General features: G+C 39.0%; 1 protein-coding gene across 1 annotated transcript in view; it reads left to right on the top strand.

The window, feature by feature from the left end:
- The window catches only part of gfra4a (GDNF family receptor alpha 4a), a 151,241-nt gene that overhangs the window by 111,830 nt on the left and 17,662 nt on the right, over positions 1-21,749 (top strand). The window contains exons 2-6 of the mRNA XM_059353290.1: positions 2,837-3,118; positions 5,240-5,320; positions 12,889-13,228; positions 16,794-16,903; positions 18,674-18,808. Coding sequence (XP_059209273.1) covers positions 2,837-3,118; positions 5,240-5,320; positions 12,889-13,228; positions 16,794-16,903; positions 18,674-18,808 — 948 coding nt within the window. The remainder of the gene's footprint in view (positions 1-2,836; positions 3,119-5,239; positions 5,321-12,888; positions 13,229-16,793; positions 16,904-18,673; positions 18,809-21,749) is intronic.

Here is a 21,749-nt window from a genome sequence, read left to right on the forward strand (position 1 = left end):
ATTTATTTATTTATTTATACTTTATGACCAAATGCCTGTAAAGATAATGATATTCCCATTAGCCTCAGTTGTATTTTGTTTTTTTTGCTAATCGGCAAATGTTAGCGTGCTAATCAACTAAAAGGATAGTTAAAGTGGTGAACGTTATAGCTGCTAATCATCAGCATATTAGCATTTGGCTCACACCAGTGCTGTGGACTATCAGTTTTGTTATTTTAAACTTGGAACATTGCAATATGGGCCTCAGTCATCTATCAGATGTTGTGCCTGTTCTTTGCTCTTAATAAAGTAAACTTTCATACGTGTTATCCTAAACCAGATACTTGGATGGATTAAACAACACTGCATAATTTTTAAGAGCGAGTCAAAGAGCAGTTAGACAGCTGGGAATAAATAAGTATTTACTGTCCTCGGGGGAATAAAGCCTGCATGTTATTAGTGCCACATGAAACAAGACAACAGTAAACAAGTTGTTCCCCCACAAATGATGGCCCTTTCTGGGCCAATCTGTAACAAATATGACACTTTATTTTTGACTAGAGCTGAAACACCTCAGTGTAATTTTGAACATGTCAGGATGTATTCGTGAGATGCATCGTCCCCCCAAGATTCATCAAAACCCAGTCAGTTATGTCAGATGTATTCTGTGTGACAACTGTATGAATTCATGAATAATATAGCACCCCCCTCGGGTTTGAATGAATGTAATTTTAAAATGCTGGCATACAGTAGTGAGATGGAACACTGACCAAGTTTGATCGCTTCTGACAAGGGATGTAAAACATGTAATCCAGTTATTAAATCCAACACAATTTACATTATTTTAGTAATGATTCACTGGATCATAAGCACTCACATTAATTCACCAATTTGTTTTGATTTGCTTGAAAATTTTTACACGAGTTCACTTCAATGAGAAGTAATACAATGAAAACAGTTGTGTAATGTCATCTTTGGCTCAGGGGGGTTTCACAACAAGCCTGGCAAACTAACTCTGATGAGGTCATAATGATGTCATCAGCGTTATCTGCATTCAGCAGACACAGTGGAACAAAGGGTTGAAAATGAGTTACATGATGGGTAATCTCTATAAACAGATATCTGCATATGAATGCAGACTGGAAAAGATGTTGGTACCAGAAGCTTTCTGGTTTCTGTTTGTAGTCTGAGTAGTATTAATCACATTTGACTGGTATCTGGATGCATGCAGGGGAACAGTCCATATGGAGAGCAGAAGAGGCTGAATGCATTGGACTAAATGCAATCTAGGAAACGTTTTTTTATGTATCTGCATTCGTATACAGATATATGTTTTACAGAGATCATCTGATTAGCTTCTCATGTCTCAAGTTGCTAATAAGGAAAGGACTGGACCGGAGCACCAGAGAAGAAGTCTTGGGCCGGTTGTCTGCTGGTGACACCGAAACCCCTGAAATGTTGGCCGTTGACTCTAGCTTGTGTCCTGATGATAGCTGATGGGTTCTAAGATTGCATGATGGAAAGTGTAGGATCCAGAAGTCTGAGTTTGCCCAATATAAGAGAAAGGGGAGAAAAAAAGTAAAATCTCTGCTCCTGCTGCATCTTTCGTTATTCTGTCTTTCACAAGTCTCACAACTTTTGACATTTAATGCACATGCAATTCTAAGATCATACTTTCACAAAGCCAACAAATAAGTGAGCCTAACCAACAGTTCATAGTGCTACTGGTATGAGAGTAACATATGCTGAATAAGAATGTCCAGAGATCTCAGCTTCTGCCTGAAAATGTCAACAACCTTAAAAAAAAAAAAGAAGAAGAAGAAGAAAAAAAATGTCCATTCCAAGATAGAAACACAGGCCAATACTTAGTTTGTTTTTTTCTAAATTTTGTAGGTGGAGTTGTGGGTGCATTAACGCTTAAAAACTAAAATACACTTAATAAAGAAATTACAAAAGAAAATATATTTGTTGTTTTTTTGTCAAACAAAGGAATCTTCTTCTGTCATAATTTGTCCTTAATCTCACTTTGTAAAAATGAGATTGAGGACAAAAAATCATGAGAAAATGGTATTGTGAACCTAGTATCATGAGATGTATCGAACTGTGATTTGAGTGTATCATTACATCCCTAGTATATGGACAGTTTTTCTTTTAAATGAAAAGAAACATCCTAATGCTATCTTTATACATTTTAATCATTTCAAACCCAATTCACTGTCTCACTGGCTTTTGGGGAAAAAAATCTATCTCTTTTATTATATTATCTTTATTGGCCAGGAATTTTTCAATAATGCAGTAATAAGAAAAAAAACAGTTTGTAATTTAACTCATATTTACTCTATTATTCATTCAGTCCTACTGCTGAGAAATATTTGCAGCTATGTTTCGATTTCACCTTTTTGAGTCTTGTATCATTCATTTTTTTCTTGCAGTTTTGCTCCTTCTACTCTCAAAATATTTAGTTTATCCCATTGGTTTTAAAGTAACCTTGAGGGACCCCCGGGGGTTCTTGAGGGCATTCTAGGGACTCCCCTGAAAAAAGAAGAATACATTATTTTCATTTTAATTCCATCCATAAGTAACACAATCACAGAATGTATGACTATTTTGGGTTGGATCAGATGGTGATCCTGAGACAAAATCCTATCAAATGGGGGTCATTTTTATAACTTGTGTCAATTCAGGTGTCCTTTACAAGAAAACGTTTTTTTTTTAATGTCTTCAACAAATGTTATGTTCATCCAAGGTTTCACTGCATAAGTGTAGAGTAAACCAGTCCACAGACCAGTCTCCTGCTTAGATCTCATCATGTGGAACCACAACATGACGCTAACCTGTCCTCTGTCTTGTCCTGCAGGAGTCCCACGTATGGTTCTCTCTGCAGGCGGGAGGGACTGCCTGCGTGCCGGAGACACCTGCTCCAGCGACGACACCTGCAGCCCGCGACTGCGCACCCTCAGGCAATGCGTGGCGGGGGACGGCAGCGTGAAGCTGGGGCCCGGGGCGCGAAACCAGTGTGAGAATGCCATGACGGCGTTGCTGTCCACTCCGCTGCACGGCTGCCAATGTAAACGAGGCATGAAGAAGGAGAAGAACTGCCTGAGTATCTACTGGAGTCTGCATCAGTCGGTGCTGCACGGTAAGACTGGCATTACTACACACGCAATCTGATGGTTCTGCTCCCAGGAGGTGGGCGGCAGCAGGTACAGTATGTTGTTGGGATTATCAAGCGTGTGCCGCCCATTACACATGAATTAGGCTTCCGCCTCCAGAGAGATCAGCAGTAAATTCCCGGCCGAAATAAAAAGAGTGATTATTGTGTCAGAAATAGTTAAAACTAAGGCTCTGATTCCTTTTGTTCCACCCACACTCATTGTATTGTATCATTTTTGTGCTTTGCATTACCATTGTCATTTCCTACATTGAATCCCATTATTTGTGGCCCATTACATTCAAATTTAGACATTTAAAATATGTTTGCATGTTAAAAAAAACTGAAATGAGTGCAACAGTACATAAAAGGCTCTTAATATCCTGCGAGTTAAGTGGAAATATAAAAGATATGGAGATAATAAACTAATAAAAGAAGCAATAAAGTCATACATCAGCTATTATTATTTTCACGCTAGAGTGCGTGTGCCACTACATAATATAAACGGTTCATTAAAAATGTCTGAAACAACTGAAGCAAGCACTCCTTTAAGATGGGTGATATTAAGTTTTTAGCAGAATTTGTCAATCGCCTAATACTTAAATGTCTGTCATATTCCTTCTGGTTAGCTGTGGCAGCTGTTCCTCCAAAGTAAAAATTGATTTGGTGATTTGCAGCCTAAAAGACTTCCAGATGCTGTGATTAAAACTGGGTTAAATTTGGTTACAAAATAACAAAAAAAAAAAAAAAACATCTCAAACTTTGATTAACAAATCTTTAAATTATACTGATGCTGCTGCTCTTTGTATTTGTATTAAACTTTGATCAAGACTGTTCTCTTTTTAAATGTGCTGCATTAATGAACCCATGCATGCTTGCATTGATTGTGTGGCCTGTTGAAGATCCTTCAGTAAACTCCTGCTGATTGTTGTTTTATAGTAATAGTTAAAACACAGGTAATTCATTTTCAGCCTCATATGACCTGCACTTGTTGCTGTGTAGTTAATAACTTAAGAGTTGAAGTGATTTTTAATTAAGTTAAGACTGAATTTTACTGACACTGCATGTCATGTTGTTTTCTTTTTTCTTTTCTTTTCTTTTCTTTTCTTTTCTTTTCTTTTTAACCAATTTTAATATAATATGAAGTAAGAAGGTTTCAGTATCTTTTTATTTTAGTTATTTTAGTTAGTTTTGCTCATAAGTTGTGTTTTGACATTACCATCTAAAGGGCACACCAAAAGCATGGAGGCAGGATGTATTATTCCATTTTATGTATTTATTTTATACTACCTGTGCCATGCAAAGGACCCCCATGCATTAGCCTCTGGCTGGGATCCCCGTTTGCAATTTTTAATAAAAAATCTTGTCCATTATGATGGCTGATATCAAAAATTAAACCTAGAGCTATATTTTCTTATTTGTATTAATAATTAATAATCAGTTTTTCTTCTATTATAAACATTCCTTGTTATTTTTGTCTTAATATTAAGCAGTAATACTAGCAGTAAACATATTTTCTTTTAGAATTTTCCCCTTTCGTTGGGCCTATTTATTTATTAATGACATTCAGTGGCTTTTCTTGTAAACATTCTGTCCTTTCAACATTCAACAATAATATTAGCAGTAAACAAAACATTTTTAAAATTTTCTCTTATTATTCATTCATTGCACTCAGTGTGTCTTTCTTCACAACAGAAACTGTCACATCAAATCTTCCCCACATTCAAAAATTGTGCCTTTACATTCAGCCCCCCTTTTTCAGGAGTGTATGGTGGGGGACATGGTATTTTTAGGGGAAGATAGCAGGTCAGAAATAGATGCCACATTGAAGTGGTGTACATCATTTAAAAGCTGGGAACCTGCCATGTTTTTCCCTTGTTATTTCTACTTTTATATGAGCAGTATCTTCACTGTAGCGTTAAAAATGAGCTGGCTTCAACCTCTGAAAGACAGAAAGTCAGCCAAGGAACTTAGTAACTTTGTGCGTAACTTTTATGATGTGTAGTTAAGTGCTTGCCTCAGTGTTTCAGGACACAAGAAAAAAAAAGAAAAGAAGAGCAGCATTATTTGGAGTCATCATGAACTAACCTCTCTGCTCTGTGTTGGCAGGACTCAGCCTGGTGGAAGATTACCCGTATGAACCGGAGGAGAGGGGCTCTGACTACGTTCGCTTGGCCTCCATCGCTGCAGGTGAGTAGGAGAGAGTGCTTCTCTGCTTCTGCTTTTAGTTACTTCACCTGAGCAGGGAGAAAAAAAGTTACTTCGACAATCAAAAGCATCCAGTTTTTCCACAAAAGTGTGTCCCAACCAAACTATGTGTCAAAGAAAAAGCAAATCGAGATGTTATCCTGCATCATTGTGACGGAGACGACAGAGGTATATGCAGCAGGTGGGTTTGCAAAGTGTTTGATGAGCAACAACCCACACTTTGCTTGTATCTTGCCTCTGAGCCTGTGGGCAAGCCGCAGGGCTGGTATGTGCTGCTGGTAGCCCCCGAGGCACAGATTAATTACCTATTTACTTTAATGCATCTGGAAGCAGCAAAACTGGGGGGGTGAGGAAAAAGAGAGACAGAGAGTGTTAAGAACAGGAGAAAACAGGGAAGAAAAAAGGTCACAGTAAGAAGTGAGAGGGAGACAGAGACAGAAGAAGTAAGAAAAGAAAAATGGAAGACAGACAGAGCTGGTTTGTTTACTCAAACAACACTATAGTTTTTTCCTGTTGGAGGTTTGGAAAAGAGAGAGAGTGGCTGCACACAAATGAGGAGTTACTTTTTTTTCTACTGGAGAGGACATAAAGTCAAGTGTTTTGTTTTCTCCGACGGCAATTATACTCCGGATGAGTGAAGCTGAGATGGAGAGTCGGCGAAACTTAAATAATGACTTAAATGAAGTGATTAGTATGGAAGGCATTCATGCATATGCCATACAGTAAAATGATAAATGTTCTATACACACGGAAAAAAAAAGTTTAAACAAGTGTATAATGATAGCTCAAAGGGAGGACACAGCTTAATTTAGACATTTGAATACAGTGTTTTACCAGCAGAAAGCATTTTTTTGGTTTAAAACATGACACAATATTAATAATAGGATGTTATGAATGGTTATGAATAGTAAGTGTACTTTTATATTGGAAATGTTAATATTTATCAATGAAATCATCTATATTTTTGAACTAATAATGTATTAAATGTGTTTTTCCCCCTAAAACATATATATTTTATTTGTAACACTGGGCTGATTAGGTGAAAAAGCTTTCTGTTTATTTTTTCAGAACCCGATAGGCAGTGATGTTTATTATATTTACCACGGGATCATGGGGATCTTCACAACATTAAACTTGCACAAGATATTTTTTTATGTTGGCAGCTCCTAATGGCAATGAGGGATCAGTGTCAAATACAATTTTTATGACTTCAAACGTGAAGTAATGCAGGCTGACATTAGCAAACTGCACTTCCTTTTTTATATACCGCAGGGGTAAGAAAGGCAAATGATTTAACAGTGGTTTGAGGCCAGTCCTGGAGACAGTTTGCATAATAGCCCTCAAGGTAAATTGAGGTTATGTTCAGGTTGTGTAACAGTCATACTCTTCTGCTCACCAGTATCATCGCATGGGGCATGGCAACTCTACTAAGCACAGCTTTTTTAATAGAGTCCATTAAACTTCAACAACACAATGTTATATTTTCCCACAGCTCTTTAAAACTGCATGTGCACACAGGGCAGTTAAAGAATGATTCTGGTTTATTGGATCTGATTGTCACAGTTTGTGACAGTCAGTTTTGTTTGACGATGATTCTTTCTGATTATGGTGCAACTGTACCCACCAACAGTATCATAGAGATCTGGGAATGCAGCGGTGTGGCTAAAGTGAAGCTGTTGTTTAACCACCTGGCTAACCAGACTAACATAGAAGATAGCTACAGCGATCATAACCCAAACTGTTGTATACAGTGGTGGAAATGGTCAGATTTTACAAGTGGAAGCCTCCCACATCACACCTACAAACCATTTAGGCTATGCAACTTTTCAACTGCATTGGAATTCTGATAATAACAAGAAATAAATTACTTTTTAAATGAGGTGGTTAAAGCGGCAAAAGTTCCATTTTTCAGTTCGCCAGCTTATAAAATCGTATTTATATGTTCTGTATCCTGTTGGTAGTACATTACACCACACAGCAGCTTTTAGACATTTTTCTGTTGGTAACAGACAGAATTATGAAGAAGAAAAAGAATGTCATTCAAAAACACTGAAAAATTCATGTAAAATCCATATATATGATGTATATACATACATCTAAACAAAAACATTGGCTATTTTTTAAACTTAAAGGGAACGATTTTCATCCCGACTCCAAACATCTATCACTAGTAGAGACTTCTGACTTCCTGTACGTTTAATTGTCGTGCATGCACAGCTTTGTTTTTCTGGAGCAAGGGAACTTTTCTTTTTTTAAAATCTATATTTATAGTTCTTATCTATGCACTGAAACCCCAAAGCAAATTCCTTGTATGTGAAAGCCTACTTTGCAAGCAACCAGATTCCGTTTTACTTGCAAATGAAGAGGTTTAGATAATCTTTCTAAACTGTTGCCATATTTACGACCCGTCTGATCCTCTTTAGACTTCATTGTAGCATTGTTGCCGTATTCCCAGCAACAACATAGTGTCATTATGGACATAAACAATGGCAAAAGTGATGTAAATTGGGCCCATGTTTAGTAAACCAGAAATAGCCTGCAGTTGAACAGGTCTACAAAATCATATGCAATTAACTTAGAATAGGCATGTTTTAAACGGGCAGTACATGAATATTTTACAAACCTGTCAAAGAGCAGTTGGTTGGTTCCACAATTCTGGTATAATGAGAAATACATGAGGATTTATTTGGCGGCGAGAGGCTTCATCAGCATTGTGTGAACTTGGTTGGCAAGAGTTTGAATGTAACGGACAATAATTTATATGTAAAGTTTCATACTGCGGCTTTAAATATACAATTTCATTATTGAATATGTTCCAAAAAACATAACAGTAAGTATTGGCATCACAACAATCTCTCCTCTTAATCCCATTTTTTACCGTATACATGTACTAGCCCACGACAGAGGTACACTACAGCTTCTCTCCAGCCTCTTGCATTTTCATGGATGTTTCCACATCTCAGCCAGCTATTTTTCTAAGCCACCATGAATCTCAGCGGTACATTGTGGTGATATCAGCTCAGCACCATTCATGATTTCCACAAAATCTTCATGCATGCCGGAACGTTCACACTCATCTCCTTAACCAATTCATTATGTCATCGCTGAAAGCAATCGCACCTTTGTTCTTCTCACTGTCTATTATTTATACTGACTTCTTATTCCTGTTCAGTTTTACTGGGAACTATTTCTTCTACAGAAACCAATGATAAATTATCTTCTGAAAATGGCTATAGGCAAATCTATTTACATTCAAATTTTTACTTTATGTTTGAAATATTAAAGCTAGAGAGTGTGACTATATTCAAGCCTTTGTCAAACTAGTTCACACAATGCTGATTATACTTTATTTTTGCAAGCAGGTACTCCCAAACATACTTACAGTCAGAATCATGTGCAGTATGTTTGGCACATTGATGGTAGCATAAAGTTTATTATTGATTCTGCTTATTGGTCCAATTCTTTTATCGATTTCCTTTTTTTTCTGTGTGGATAAAAGTAGACCTACACAGAGTTTCAGCCTCTACGCAACTGTTTTATTATTTCAGTTTGAACACAGTGTAGATTAACACCGCCGGTGTCTGCTGTGTTTGGAACCACTGTCACTCGTACATATAGCATCGAATACCACACATGGTATTCCAGGAATTTAAGTTCATGTACTGTAGAAAAGATATTTCGGTGTGACAGTGTTGACATTCTTTCTTGAAATGCTCATTTTGTAGAAATGATATACAATGATTTTTTTCCATAACATGAAGCATCCCTTAGACAGTTTGTAGATGCATGAGATTAACGTCATATATCATTTTATATACATATATATATATATATAGTAGTAAAAGTAACTAAAAATATTTGCGTCAATATGTGTTGGAGTAGAAGTATAGTTACATTAAATGGAAATACTTAAGTAAAGTACAAGTCCCTCAAAATTGTACTTGAGTACAGTACTTGAGTAAATGTACTTAGTAACATTCCACCACTGACTGTCGGAATAACTTGCCAGCATCAATTAAAGGAATTGATAATTGATTCCAGTGGATTAAACAATCTGCAATCAATTCTTGACTGCAAACATTTCTCGATTTCTATCGCTATGCTTGAATTGCATGATGATGATGATGATGATGATGACATGATATCTGTTATAGTTGATTATATTAATTATAATCAAGCAGCGGTTTGCTGATAAATAAGTGAGATCACAGATAAACCATTCTCACCTGTAAATGAATGGATAAATGTACACAAAAAACATAAGAGAAAGTAAATAATTTAAATTCAGTGGAGATCCACTTTAACATGCATGATAATGTTTTTGTGACCTCATACATAAGCTGCTTGTTAAAATGACACTGCTTGTTTTAGGCCGCTATGAATTACAGCAGCACCAGACCTGCACTGTACAGCCTCCTCGTAAATTTCACTTCAGCGACTCCACGGGAGGTCAAAGTTGATATCCATGCCATGCATCTCGACAAGTCGACTGCCAAAACAACAAAGACGTGATTAATGGATGTTTTTCCGCCCTCATAGCATCTCTCTCTCAAACAGAGTAATGACCCTTTTCAAAGACGCAAGCCAGAGCCACGGCTCATCATATTCTGAGGAGTATTCAAACAACAGAGCACTTCACCCTTTACCAATTCATCGGTTAACTAAAGTGAAGGCAGTGATATTAAGAAAGTGCCTGTGTTTAAACACATTAGGTTTTCTGCACCAAGAAAGAAGCTTTTTAATGCATCATTGGCCTCCAAGAGCGATTGAAATTGTTTTTCCTTCCTGGGATTTTCTACTTCATGCACCTTGGGTGTAAAACAAATACCAACAGTTTTGTTTTTCTTTAGTTCAACATGTTGGTCACAAGCTTTTATAAAGCAACAGAAAACCAGGATCCGAATTATTACAATGAGGGTAAAGAGCAGAGCATTCATTTGTGGGTATTTACATCCAGATTAAGTGAACAAAGACTCGTAAAGGAAGTTTTGAATATGAAATACTCACCTGGGCTTGAAAAGTTGCACTGAAGGGTTTGCAGCTGGCACAAGATAAGACTGCTAAAGTAGTTACAATAGAGTCCAATCCAGTGTCATGGCATCAGTAAAGTTCCATAGTTTAAAACTTAACTCCTTGCATTTGCTTTAGAAACAGTTATTGATTTGGTGAGGTGCATGCTGGGTGCGGGAGACAATATATCGACTCTTTGGACCACAATACAATATTTGCTGAATCCCTGTCAGTGGTCATCCCTCTTACAAGATCAAAATACAAACATCTGAAAACCACCCTTGTTATGTTATACACAAAAAAGTTTTTAACAGTGATTTCCTCTATGTTGGATGAACTACATATCCATGTTTTTATAGTGACAAATACAGCAAAGGTTGTGTGCAAAATGATTATTATAATTAAATTTCATAGATATATAATATTAAAGGGATAGTATGGTTTTTTGAAAAGTGGGGTTCTATGAGGCACTTACCATTACATACAGTAGATGGTGGTCAGCATGCCCCTAGTTTGCGGAAGCAGGCTGGAGCACCAAAATGAAAGCTAAGCAATGTGCTGCTGTGGACGGGACTGATGAAAAAGGATCACCTAAATAAATAAATAATTTTAGGTGTATTCTATATTTAGAATATTTTCACCACTTTACCTTGCTGTCAGACAGCTCTGTTTACATTGGGAACCTGAAATGATGCTCCTTTCAAAGCCACCAGACTCCTTTGACAAAAACAGTAATTTTACCTCACGGGACACAGGCATTGCTGGTCTACAGCTGCTTTATTCCCTTAGTTTCTTTGTGTGATTGTGTGACTTTGGTGTTTTAAAGTGTTAGTTTGGATTCGCTAAAGACACACAAACACAAAAAAGCAGATGGAGGCATCAATAGACCAGCAACTCCCATGTGAAGTAAAATTACTGTTTTTGTCAAAGGACTGCACCAGCACTCGTAAAGGGCTGTCTGAAAGCAAGGTAAATATTCAAAATACAGGGTACACTTACACTGATATTGCTTTTTTTCTTAGGTGGCAAAAATACATTGCAGGTGATAGACTAACTGTGGATAAGTAACCCATAAACCTCACTTCAAACAATCAGGACTATCCCTATAATTTTAATCCCCGGTTGACAAATATCAAAATAACCTGCACCACTGCGTCATTTCACATTCACTGTGCTGGTTTTATTTGAGCCAAAACAGAATGTGTCACTGTCCAAATAATCACAGACTGCACTGTAGATTACATATGCGCTGATGAATATTACAGAAGTTGCAGGCCTGCAACTGGAAAACACACTAGAGCATGAGTGCATTCAGCCTCGGGCAGTTCTGAGGTGTAAATGTGTGTAAGGCATGAATGTGAAGCAGGATGTTTCTGGATAAAAGCATGCATGCTCAGCAAGTCTCCCCTCTATAAATAATGGCTTAAAAAACATAATAACAAGGATTTCACAAGAAAGGCTTATGTGCATATTCTGTTTCTTACGCATGTGGTCACTGGATGCGATTTGTAATCCCAACCTGGAGTTCCATCAGGTCCTCCAAACCTCCCCCCGCCTGCTTAGCAGTTAAGTTGGGAATAACCTATGCTTTGTGATGGGTTGTTAGCTCACTCCCCAAGGCCATTCATATTTTATATGACAGCTTGGTGAGAGCCGAACTCACCAGGAGACACAACTACAGGCAGTTTACAAACTAATGAGCGGCGCTATCTGCCAAAGGAACTGAACGTCATCATGGCCTTATTGACTGTGAGGTCGCTTGGGAAAAAAAAACACACATGATGATGGATTGGGAAATAATGCAGCCAAAAAAAGATGGTTATGAGAGGGGCTTTCCGCTGCCTCCACAGAGGTGGCTCATTACCGCAGAAGTCAGAGGGAGCCTGGGCACTGAGGGAGGCAGAGATGGACAAAGTTGAGGAAGAACGGATGAAGGAGAAGAGAGAGCGAGCTGGAGGAAGGGAAGAGACAGATGGAGTGGGGGGTAATGGCAGCACTGAGAGTGGCAGGCACACAGCGAAGGAGGAAGATGCTGAGGGAAGGAGGGAGTCAGGTGAGTGAGGGATGGACCCAGCTGTAGGGAGAGGGAGTGTTGGAAAGATGGATAGATGGATGGAAGGGAAGGAGCAGTAATTACAGGCCTTGTTGTGCGGTTGGAGAGATGGAGGAGACGCTTTTTCAGCTCTGCCACTCTGCATTAACCCAGCAGAATGAAATATTCAGCCATTAGGCCTCGGCTGAAACACATCCAGTGCCTGGGCTCATGCAACATTTAAACACCATTCATGTTCTATTCATTGCAAGGGGCCTATTACATATAATCATCATTTTGGTTTAGTTTGTACTTCAAGACACACATTTTTTTTAAATCTGTAAATGCAACACTGCACCTGAGTGTAGAGGTGAGAGTGGCAAGTCAATGCCGACTCCAATTAGGCCTCAAAATCATTGGTAAACATTGCCTGGGATTTGATTTTCTCAAACCACACAGAAGGATGAAAGGCTGCAATCTGCTTTCCATTTGTGTCCTCTCCTTCTAGAGTCTGAAGTTACAACGGTGAACCGCTGCCTGGATGCTGCCAAGGCGTGTAACATAGATGAGACGTGTCAGAAGCTTCGTACGGAATACGTCTCGTCCTGCATCCAGCCGTCAGCCCGCTCGGGGCCATGTAACAGACCAAAGTGCAACAAGGCGCTGAGGAAGTTCTTTGACCGCGTTCCTCCCGACTACACCCACGAGCTGCTGTTCTGTCCCTGCACCGACACGGCCTGCGCAGAGCGCCGCCGGCAAACCATTGTGCCGTCCTGCTCCTACGAAGACAAGGACAAGCCCAACTGCCTGGCTCAGCTGCGGATCTGCAAAGCAGACTACGTGTGCAGGTAGAATTAGAAAAGTTGTCTTACATGCTGCCTGCTGCCAGGAACATTTTCCACTTCATTTCCTTAGTTGGCATCACTCGACTCACTGAACAGCAACTGTGGCTTCTGTTAAAGGGCTACAAATATGTTTTAATTCAATTACTGTAAATTATGCACACATTACAATAATGCTGAACCCTGTTCAGAACATACCATCTCTATTAGATATTTCTTTGACATTTTTTGGTGTTCCTGTCTTGTCTTAGTACAGTATAAAAATTGACTTGACTGTTGAATAGGTTGGTAAGGTGAAGAAATAAGTAACCCTTGACAGCCAACACTGATTGATTTGGAAAGTCTTGGTGTGTTCAAGGGCCGCTCCAAAGCTCTGATGTCCAAGATTTAAAGGTGAGATCGATTTTTTTTAAGGTTAGAGGGAGAAAGTAGACTCCCACATAAATGGAGAAACACGCTTTGATTCACAATATCAGCTTATCTGTTTTTTTCCATGTTGAACTTGTTAGCAAACACCTGCCCCAGGTTACTGATACATTCAACTTCCTGTTTGATCTGCCAACTCCTGAGAAAACTATCCGCTCTCTTTGTCTTGTTAGATGTTTGACCAGCTTCACCAGCCACTTGTTTGCTCAGCCCCTCTGCTGTTCCACACAGGACAGAGTCTACAATTGACTTGTGCCAGTTTGAAGAGTAGTCTGTGGGAGCTGGAGCCACTCAACTACACAGAACGAAAAAACAACAATGAGCAGACATTTTTTAACTACAGGAAATCCTTTAATTATCATGCGACATGTTAAGTTAACAAAAACATCATGTGAGTGGTAATTCTTAAACTAAAGCTGCAGTAATTGATTTTTGGCCACTACCTGGTAAACAGACAAAAGCAGCAGAAACATAATGCTAGTGCAGGGCTTCTGTTCTTCCGATGATTGTAAGTGCTCCTTTTTGCTCTGTCTGGGTCTCCTCCATATAATATTTCTGGCTATGGAGTATAAGTTTTGGCTCTTTTCTTTAGCTGTTAGCCCTGTCTTTGTCTGTCTGAACCTGGGCAGGTAGTGGACAGATTTTTTGGATGAAAACAAGAGCCCAACAGATATGGGATTTTTGAGACCAATCCCATACTGAAAATGCATTGATAACCAATATGGTGCCCGATATAGAATTATTTTGAGCTGGAATAAAAATAGACCTTTTTTATGTTAATTGTGCACCGATTTTTCACCACTCTGCAAAGGTACGCAGTGAGCTACTTTCTCAAACATTAAAACTTTATTTAAAAGTCTTTATCATTGTTATACATTATTATTATAAATTATACAACCAATGTATTTATTTGTCAACATTTTAGACCACCCTTGTTTTCTCCTTGCTTTCTTGTTCATTTAAAGGTACATTTGTTTGGACAACAAAAATAGCTCATAAGAGTTTAATTTAAGTTGATATCTAGTAATTTCCCATGGTTTTATTGATAATGATTTTGGTTATTCTTTATTTAACAATTATTTTTGTTGTTATCATTATATTTGTCCAAACAAATGTACCTTTAGTTGTACCATACATTAAAATTAACAAGAAATATTTTTTCCATGACTGTATATATGGTTACTAATAAAAAAAATAGGAATACAAATAAATAGATAAATAAACATAATTACTCTTCAGTGTCAGTTAATTGCTGACTATTAAAATAAAATAAAATATTAGCTAACAACATTTCTAAATCACACCAAACAATGATTTGTGCATTATATATTATTTTAAAAAAGTTTTCATAACTGTATATATCAGACAGCATATACACAGAAATACCTTTGATAGGCCGATATCAGCCAATAATATATGTCAACTGATATATCTGTCAGGCTCTAATAACAGCTGCCAATGAGTGCACTAAGAAAGAATCATAACAGTAAAGTGTTGTAAAACCAAATCAATGAGCTAAAAGAGGCGAAAAAGATCTGCAGAGCTAAGCTGAAAATTCTCTCTCTCTCTTTACATTACGCATTAATATAAACAAACAAACTGAACCTGAAACATAACCTCCTCGGTGGAGGTAATAAGTACTTTTTCACGGTTAATGCGGCGGTATCTTCACCACTGCTGTGTTCAATAAGAAGGGCTTTGTTGATGTGGTGGCCTTGCACAATGTCTTTCCCTCAGGACAATAAATGGCATTGTGTGTCTTGGAAGATAGGTCTGGCTGGTATGATATGTTCATTTAGATTTAATTACTCAGCTGTGTTTAATTAATTCAATTGTTACACTCATTAACTGTGTTTAATTAGTTCAATTAAATTCCGCATTCATTTCACTCAATGCAGAATTTAATGGCAGCTAGGCAAGAAGCAGCCGTGTGAAATAGCCATTATTAGAGCGGCTATTATCACCCGGGATTCACACATGACTTTGCTGCCAAAGTGCTCAGAAAATAGTTATCAGTGTACGGCCAAGACATCATCAGGCTCAGTAAATTGCTGAAAACTGACCCTCTGTACAAGAGAAGTTATCTGAATAAGCACATTTATTCTTCATTAAATCTTTGTGAATGTGAGACACTAATGAAAACAAAGATTTAATTCAAATTCAAATTGATTGTCAACATCCAATCAGAAAACTAACAATGTCTTATGAAGTCGTTAAGATTCAGAGGGTGTTTTTCTCGCAATCATTGGAGACTGAAAACATGGACTTCTCATACCCATCCAGTCAGCCTCCTCTCTCTGACAGCAAATGGTGCCCAGCGTTTAATCTAGTTCCTCTTCAAATGTCAGGAAGACAAAGGGCTTCATCTGTCACGGCTATCGATCAGGCATTATTCTCCACCGCCGCCCCGATGGATGGAGCATCTCAAGGCCCCTGCGCGGGCCGCCAATCCCGCACCAGTCAGCTGGCATTAACCGGCAGCCTGCAGAGGATGCCTTCACTTAGCGCACAGCCTATGAGTTTTACGCACATCATTACAATGACATGACAAACGAGGGGAGAGAGCGGGGAGTCGTGGTGCCCTGAGGGGATCCCGTTGCAAATGCCAGTCGACGGGGGGCGATGATGTGATATGATGGCCACGATAGCCTTGTACGATGATGATGATGAGGCTAGATGTCTGTGCGGCTGGCAGGAAAGGTGAAGGAGGGAAGGCAGAGCGGCTGTGGGAGGAAATATTTATATGGACGATCCATATTTGTCTAATCTCCTCGCGGCCAGGCCTGCCAGACAGCGCCCACGGTATTTAGAGAGCAGAGCCAAGGCCTATCTTTGCCCCTCATTGACTCTTTACAGCCTGGCAGCCTTCCAGAAGACAATTCTCTGAGAAAAGTGGGGAGGAAAGAAAAAGAGGGATGAATGTCGCCAGGGGTGACTGGAGCAGGGGTTGAAGTGCTGCAGAGCGAGCTCTTGAAGGGTGGAGGGAGTTGATGTGGGAGTAGAGGTAGGTAGATGAGCGCTGTGGGTTTCAGATCCACATCCTGCTGTTCCCAAAAAGCACCGGTGCCGGCCACCCCTCAGTGACACGATGTGTGCAGCAGCCAAGCACGAGTAAATGATGGATGGCATGTTATTGCTCCCACAGGTCTCGCTGGGCACAGTTCCAGTATGATTGCCAACCTTCCGAGCAGAGCGCCACCGGCTGCAAGCAGGATAACTACGGAGCATGTCTACTTGCTTACACCGGCCTGATAGGTAAGAACTAAATCTTTCTGTGCCAGCTCCAGCTCACACTCCTCCTGTGATGGATCAGGAACAAAAAGGTTTGAGAGGGAGGAAGGCGGAGAGCAGACAAGTGCACTGAACAGGGCTCAAAAGAATGAATCAACGATTGTGATGAGAAGCGCGGTTCAACAATCGATGGAACGCTGATTAATGTGGCTGCAGCATGCCCGGCCAAGTCGTTGGCATTATAAGTAGTGCAATTACAACTATTGACCGCTGTTTTGAGAGAATTATCCCTGACGTGACGATGAGTGGGAGCAGGCAGAGGCGTAAAACACAGCTTATTGTACTTTAGATAAAAACTTAACAAAAGATCACATAATACACAAAAGGTTGTTAAAAACCACTCAGTCTAAACATGTCATTATGAGACAACAATACCGCACTGAACCGCTGCAAAAAGAGGGAAAGAAAAGGTTGCTTAGTTGGTTTTCATTCGTGGGACTGAGGGACACAGATAAAGAAAGACAGAGACAGAAAGGTGTGCAGCAGTGATTGGCCATTCTAGACAACTGAAGTAGAAGTGCGACTCTGAGGTGTTGTTGTTTGGAAGTCTGGGACCCAGAAAATCAATGGAGGTAAATCAAAACTTTTTCGCCACACTGCCTGAAAGTGCAGCAATTCTATTTCCCACCTCTTTTAAAAATACAAGCTACAAGGCTATATTACCCTTCCTGGAGAATGACTTCCCAATCACTTTCTGCTGAAAAGCTCCAAAGGCAGAGAAGAATAAAAAGAATACATCTGAGAGACCTCTGTGATAGTGGCTGGACTTTATACTGCGGGTCGCTGCACTCATCAAAGTCCACTAAGCTGCCTAAACCCAGTGGATATGCATGTTAGGGAACTAAAAGAAAAGCCAAACAACTGCTACTTCTTGTTTGGATTGTATCTGTTGTAGCATCTAATAAGAGTGATCAAGAGGAAGATGATGTATAAGCTAACAGCTATTATTAAACTATGTCTCTTTTTTGTGCATATAGATGATAAATACATCCACAAAGAATGTCACATTTCGAAATAATTGCCTGTCACTAAAGATCAGAGATTTTTTTTTTCTCAGCAAAAACTTGTTTCCAATACCTATTCATATACAGTATACAGTGCATCTTTCTGTCAGCAGCTGAGATTGAAGCAGTCAACATTTGATCACAAGGCTGCCTGCTTAACTAACCTGCCTGTCTTTATCTCTGTCTCTATTCACTCCCCTTTCATCTGTTCCTCTCTTTAAATTCCTCTCAGTTTCTCTCACAACAAACACATTTGCATGCGCACTAATAACTCAACCTAACCTGATTACAGCAACGCCGTGATGATAGAAATTGCCATGTGAACGGCTTTATTTGATTATCGTAATCAGGCTAAGGTCATAATCAGGCTAAGCATAACAAGATTAAATCAGCCAGAATTCTGCTCAAATGTTCAATTTGTTAGAACGTTAAACTCCCCAGTCAGTCAGTCTTTCGACTTCCTGCTAAAACTGCTCTTTTATGGGGAAAAAAATCATAGCTTAAATGGCACACGACAGCAGGTAGGACAGGTTGAATAACAAAAAGACAGCAAAAAGTAAGATATTCAGCTCAGTTTAAGCAAATAAAAGAGACCCCTTCTTATTCATGTGATCTCCTGGTCAGATTCAATCATTGTGTTGTAAACCAAGTGATGTGAGATGTTGTATGACTTCAGTATGCCTGAAAATAAACAGAAGTGTGTTGTTTCCCCCTCTCCTCCTCTCTACAGGAAGCACAATAACTCCCAACTACCTTGACAACTCCACATCCAACACGGGACCCTGGTGCTCCTGCGCAGCGAGCGGCAACCACAGGGAACAATGCAGCGACTTCCTCACTTCCTTCCACGACAACGTCTGCCTGAGTGAGTGACAGCTGACCTCTGGCAACACAGCAACAATGACAAAGAGCGAACAAAGGCTGTAGTTGTGAACAAAATAATCGATGATACTTCCACACCTCAAAAGTCCTTTGAAGTGCCCTAACACTAAAGCAAGTTGGTCTCAACCTAGTTTTTGCAGTTTTTTAAAGTTTGATATTTGCTGCTCTCAGGACACCCGTCTATACCGTAGATCTGTTTTGTGGCAGTGATGTTTTGGTGCACAGATGAAAAGAACCACTGTTTACCCATTGTTTCCGGAAAAAACTTGAAGAGGAATTATTTTTAAGGCTTTCAAAAGTCTGATTTTTTGAGACCCATTATGCTTCAATTTTACGGTTGCAGGCAAAAATAACAACGACAAAATCATTTAAACCATTTTCATCCATCTTCATTTTGCAAAATTAAAATGTACTCTGAATAGTTGCTCTCTAAAATATTGATACCATCCTCAACTTGTTCTGTAAATATAGAGATCCATTTATCTTGTTTTAGCATTTAGACTAGAAACGGGAGAGACTGCTCACTCGCCTTTGTCCAGTTTTACTGACTAAACATGCAATGTTTTTTTGTTTTTTAAAAATCTTTCAGTTTTTTGAAGTAGACATTTCCTCCAGCTAAACTGTTAAACTTGCTAATTGCCTACCAGTTCCAGCTATGTATTCAACTCACTGACATGAAAGTGATATTGATCTTCTCATGTAACTCTGAGCAAGAAATCCAATGGAATAAATGGGTGACACTTCCTTTGCAGCCCATGTCTAAAATGTAATAAAAACATACTTATAATGCATTATAATCTGCTTCTAGCACCATATAACTGTAGTAATAAACACTCATTAAAATACATAATGTCTTATCATAATAATAGCACATTATGAAGTATTGTATAATGATTTATACAGTTAAGTATCATTTTTGTATTTATATTAGTATATTTTACAACTGCTAGTCTCTCTTTTGCAAGCATAATAAACATACTTCTGATGCATTATATTGTTAGAATTAGCATAACCCCATAATCACATAATAACAATCATTTTAAAATGCATTATTAAATCTTTTATTTTATAATACACTATCATCCTTGCCAAAAAAAATGTCAGTGTATGACTAGCAATTACAAATAAGTCCAACCAAATATAACGGATTAAAAACAATAAATCTTTATTTTATTCAAATGATTAATTAAACAATATAAATCACGTCTAAAGTCCTGTTCATTGTTAAGAACAACGCTGTCCTGCCATCACTAATGGACCACCACTTTGTTGAATCTCTCAGTATCCTTGGGGAGTGAGGACTCTTGTGCCACATCAGTGCCACAGTAAAGACTCTCCCTCTCCATGTGTTTACTTCAGTCTGTATTAATTTATTTCTCTGCACAAATAAGACTTGCAGACAAACAACCCCCTGAGTGATGGCAGCGGTGACAGAGCAGTGACAGTAATAGCTGGTGGCACGCAGTAATGGGCTACCACATATAATATCTGTTTGTTTAGATTATGCTGGGAAATTTATCACCGCAGAAATAAACTATTTATGATAATAAAAAACATGTCTTTTTAAGTGGCACGGTAATGATAAAATAAAGACGTCTGTGACCAATTAACTGTAGCTGATGTTACGCAAGGATTCTCCAGCATCCTCTGTCGTCTTTTACCTTTTGTCGTGGCTTTTATTCCCCCAACAACAACAACAACAACAACAACAGAAAAACAGCTAGGATGATGGGAGATCATCCCTCTGAGTGAGTGATAGCACCAGTGACAGAAGAATGACACCAGTGACAAAGTAATACAAGCTGTGGCTGCTGGTGTCACAGCAGACACTGGAGTTTATTCTGGGTTATTATTTTTTCTAACAACGGAAGAAGACAAGTTCTTACAAAGCTGTCGGCATGAATAACACCAGTGACAGACCAATGACACCAGTGACAGTACAAAGCAAACTGCAGCTGCTGTCATGTGGTGACAAAACAGGATGTCAGTGTTAGCTAAGTATGTACACCGCTAAGTTCAATTATGACAAAAACAACAAAGTATCAACTTCTCGTCAGACAAGAAGCCTCTTACCTCTGCTTCCACCGGACACGGCCGCATTGCGTTCTTTCTCTAGAAACCATCTGCTGCCAGTCTAACCAGTGTGCCAAGGTCCACCAGACACGTGACCGGAGCATCTCGCCTACTCCTCCACTATCTTTACACGCCGGGTCTATTTTAGCCAGACCAGTTTTCACATCTGAAGTGTGAAATTCATGGAAACACTTGCCCACAAATTACATTAGTCATTTGAGAGAAAACAGTTGCTACATTATTCTTCTTTCTGTATGTTGTCCAAGTTTCTGATTGAAAGTATACATATATACAGAACCTTTATTACTTATGATCATAGACTGTATATAAATAATGGACGTAGTCACCGTCACCCATTGGTTTGTGGACTGCCCGTTTGAGGTATCGAGTTCAGCGTAACACTCGTCGCAATCTTTCTTTTCGTTTGTCGCCATCTTGTTTTCGGAAACGGTGAGCAGACCATATTTGGACTGTAGAGGAGTGAGAGGGATCTGACTACTCGCCTCTCTACCCCGGCAACCTGACTGAGAAAAGTCGCTTCATGTTAGCATTAACTGGGATGCTCATTTTGGCTAGCAAATAACAAAAACAAAATGTACAACATACATTAATACGTTAAGAAAAATGAACAGCGATTTCAAGGCACTTCCCTGTTTGCCTCACTGCTCAGACCCGGAGGTTGCCGCTTGTGTATGATATAATAATAATGCTACTGTAGGTTCTTGTAGTCTGAATGAATACATTCTAAAACCACCTGTGCATCAGCATGTGTCACATGATCAGTTAGTGTTATATTGAGGTGTTGTTGTGGGTAATGCATTTCTTCCTTACAGTTTGAGTATGATGTTTTT

The sequence above is a fragment of the Centropristis striata genome, chromosome 16, assembly GCF_030273125.1.
Source record: "Centropristis striata isolate RG_2023a ecotype Rhode Island chromosome 16, C.striata_1.0, whole genome shotgun sequence".
Taxonomy (NCBI): domain Eukaryota; kingdom Metazoa; phylum Chordata; class Actinopteri; order Perciformes; family Serranidae; genus Centropristis; species Centropristis striata.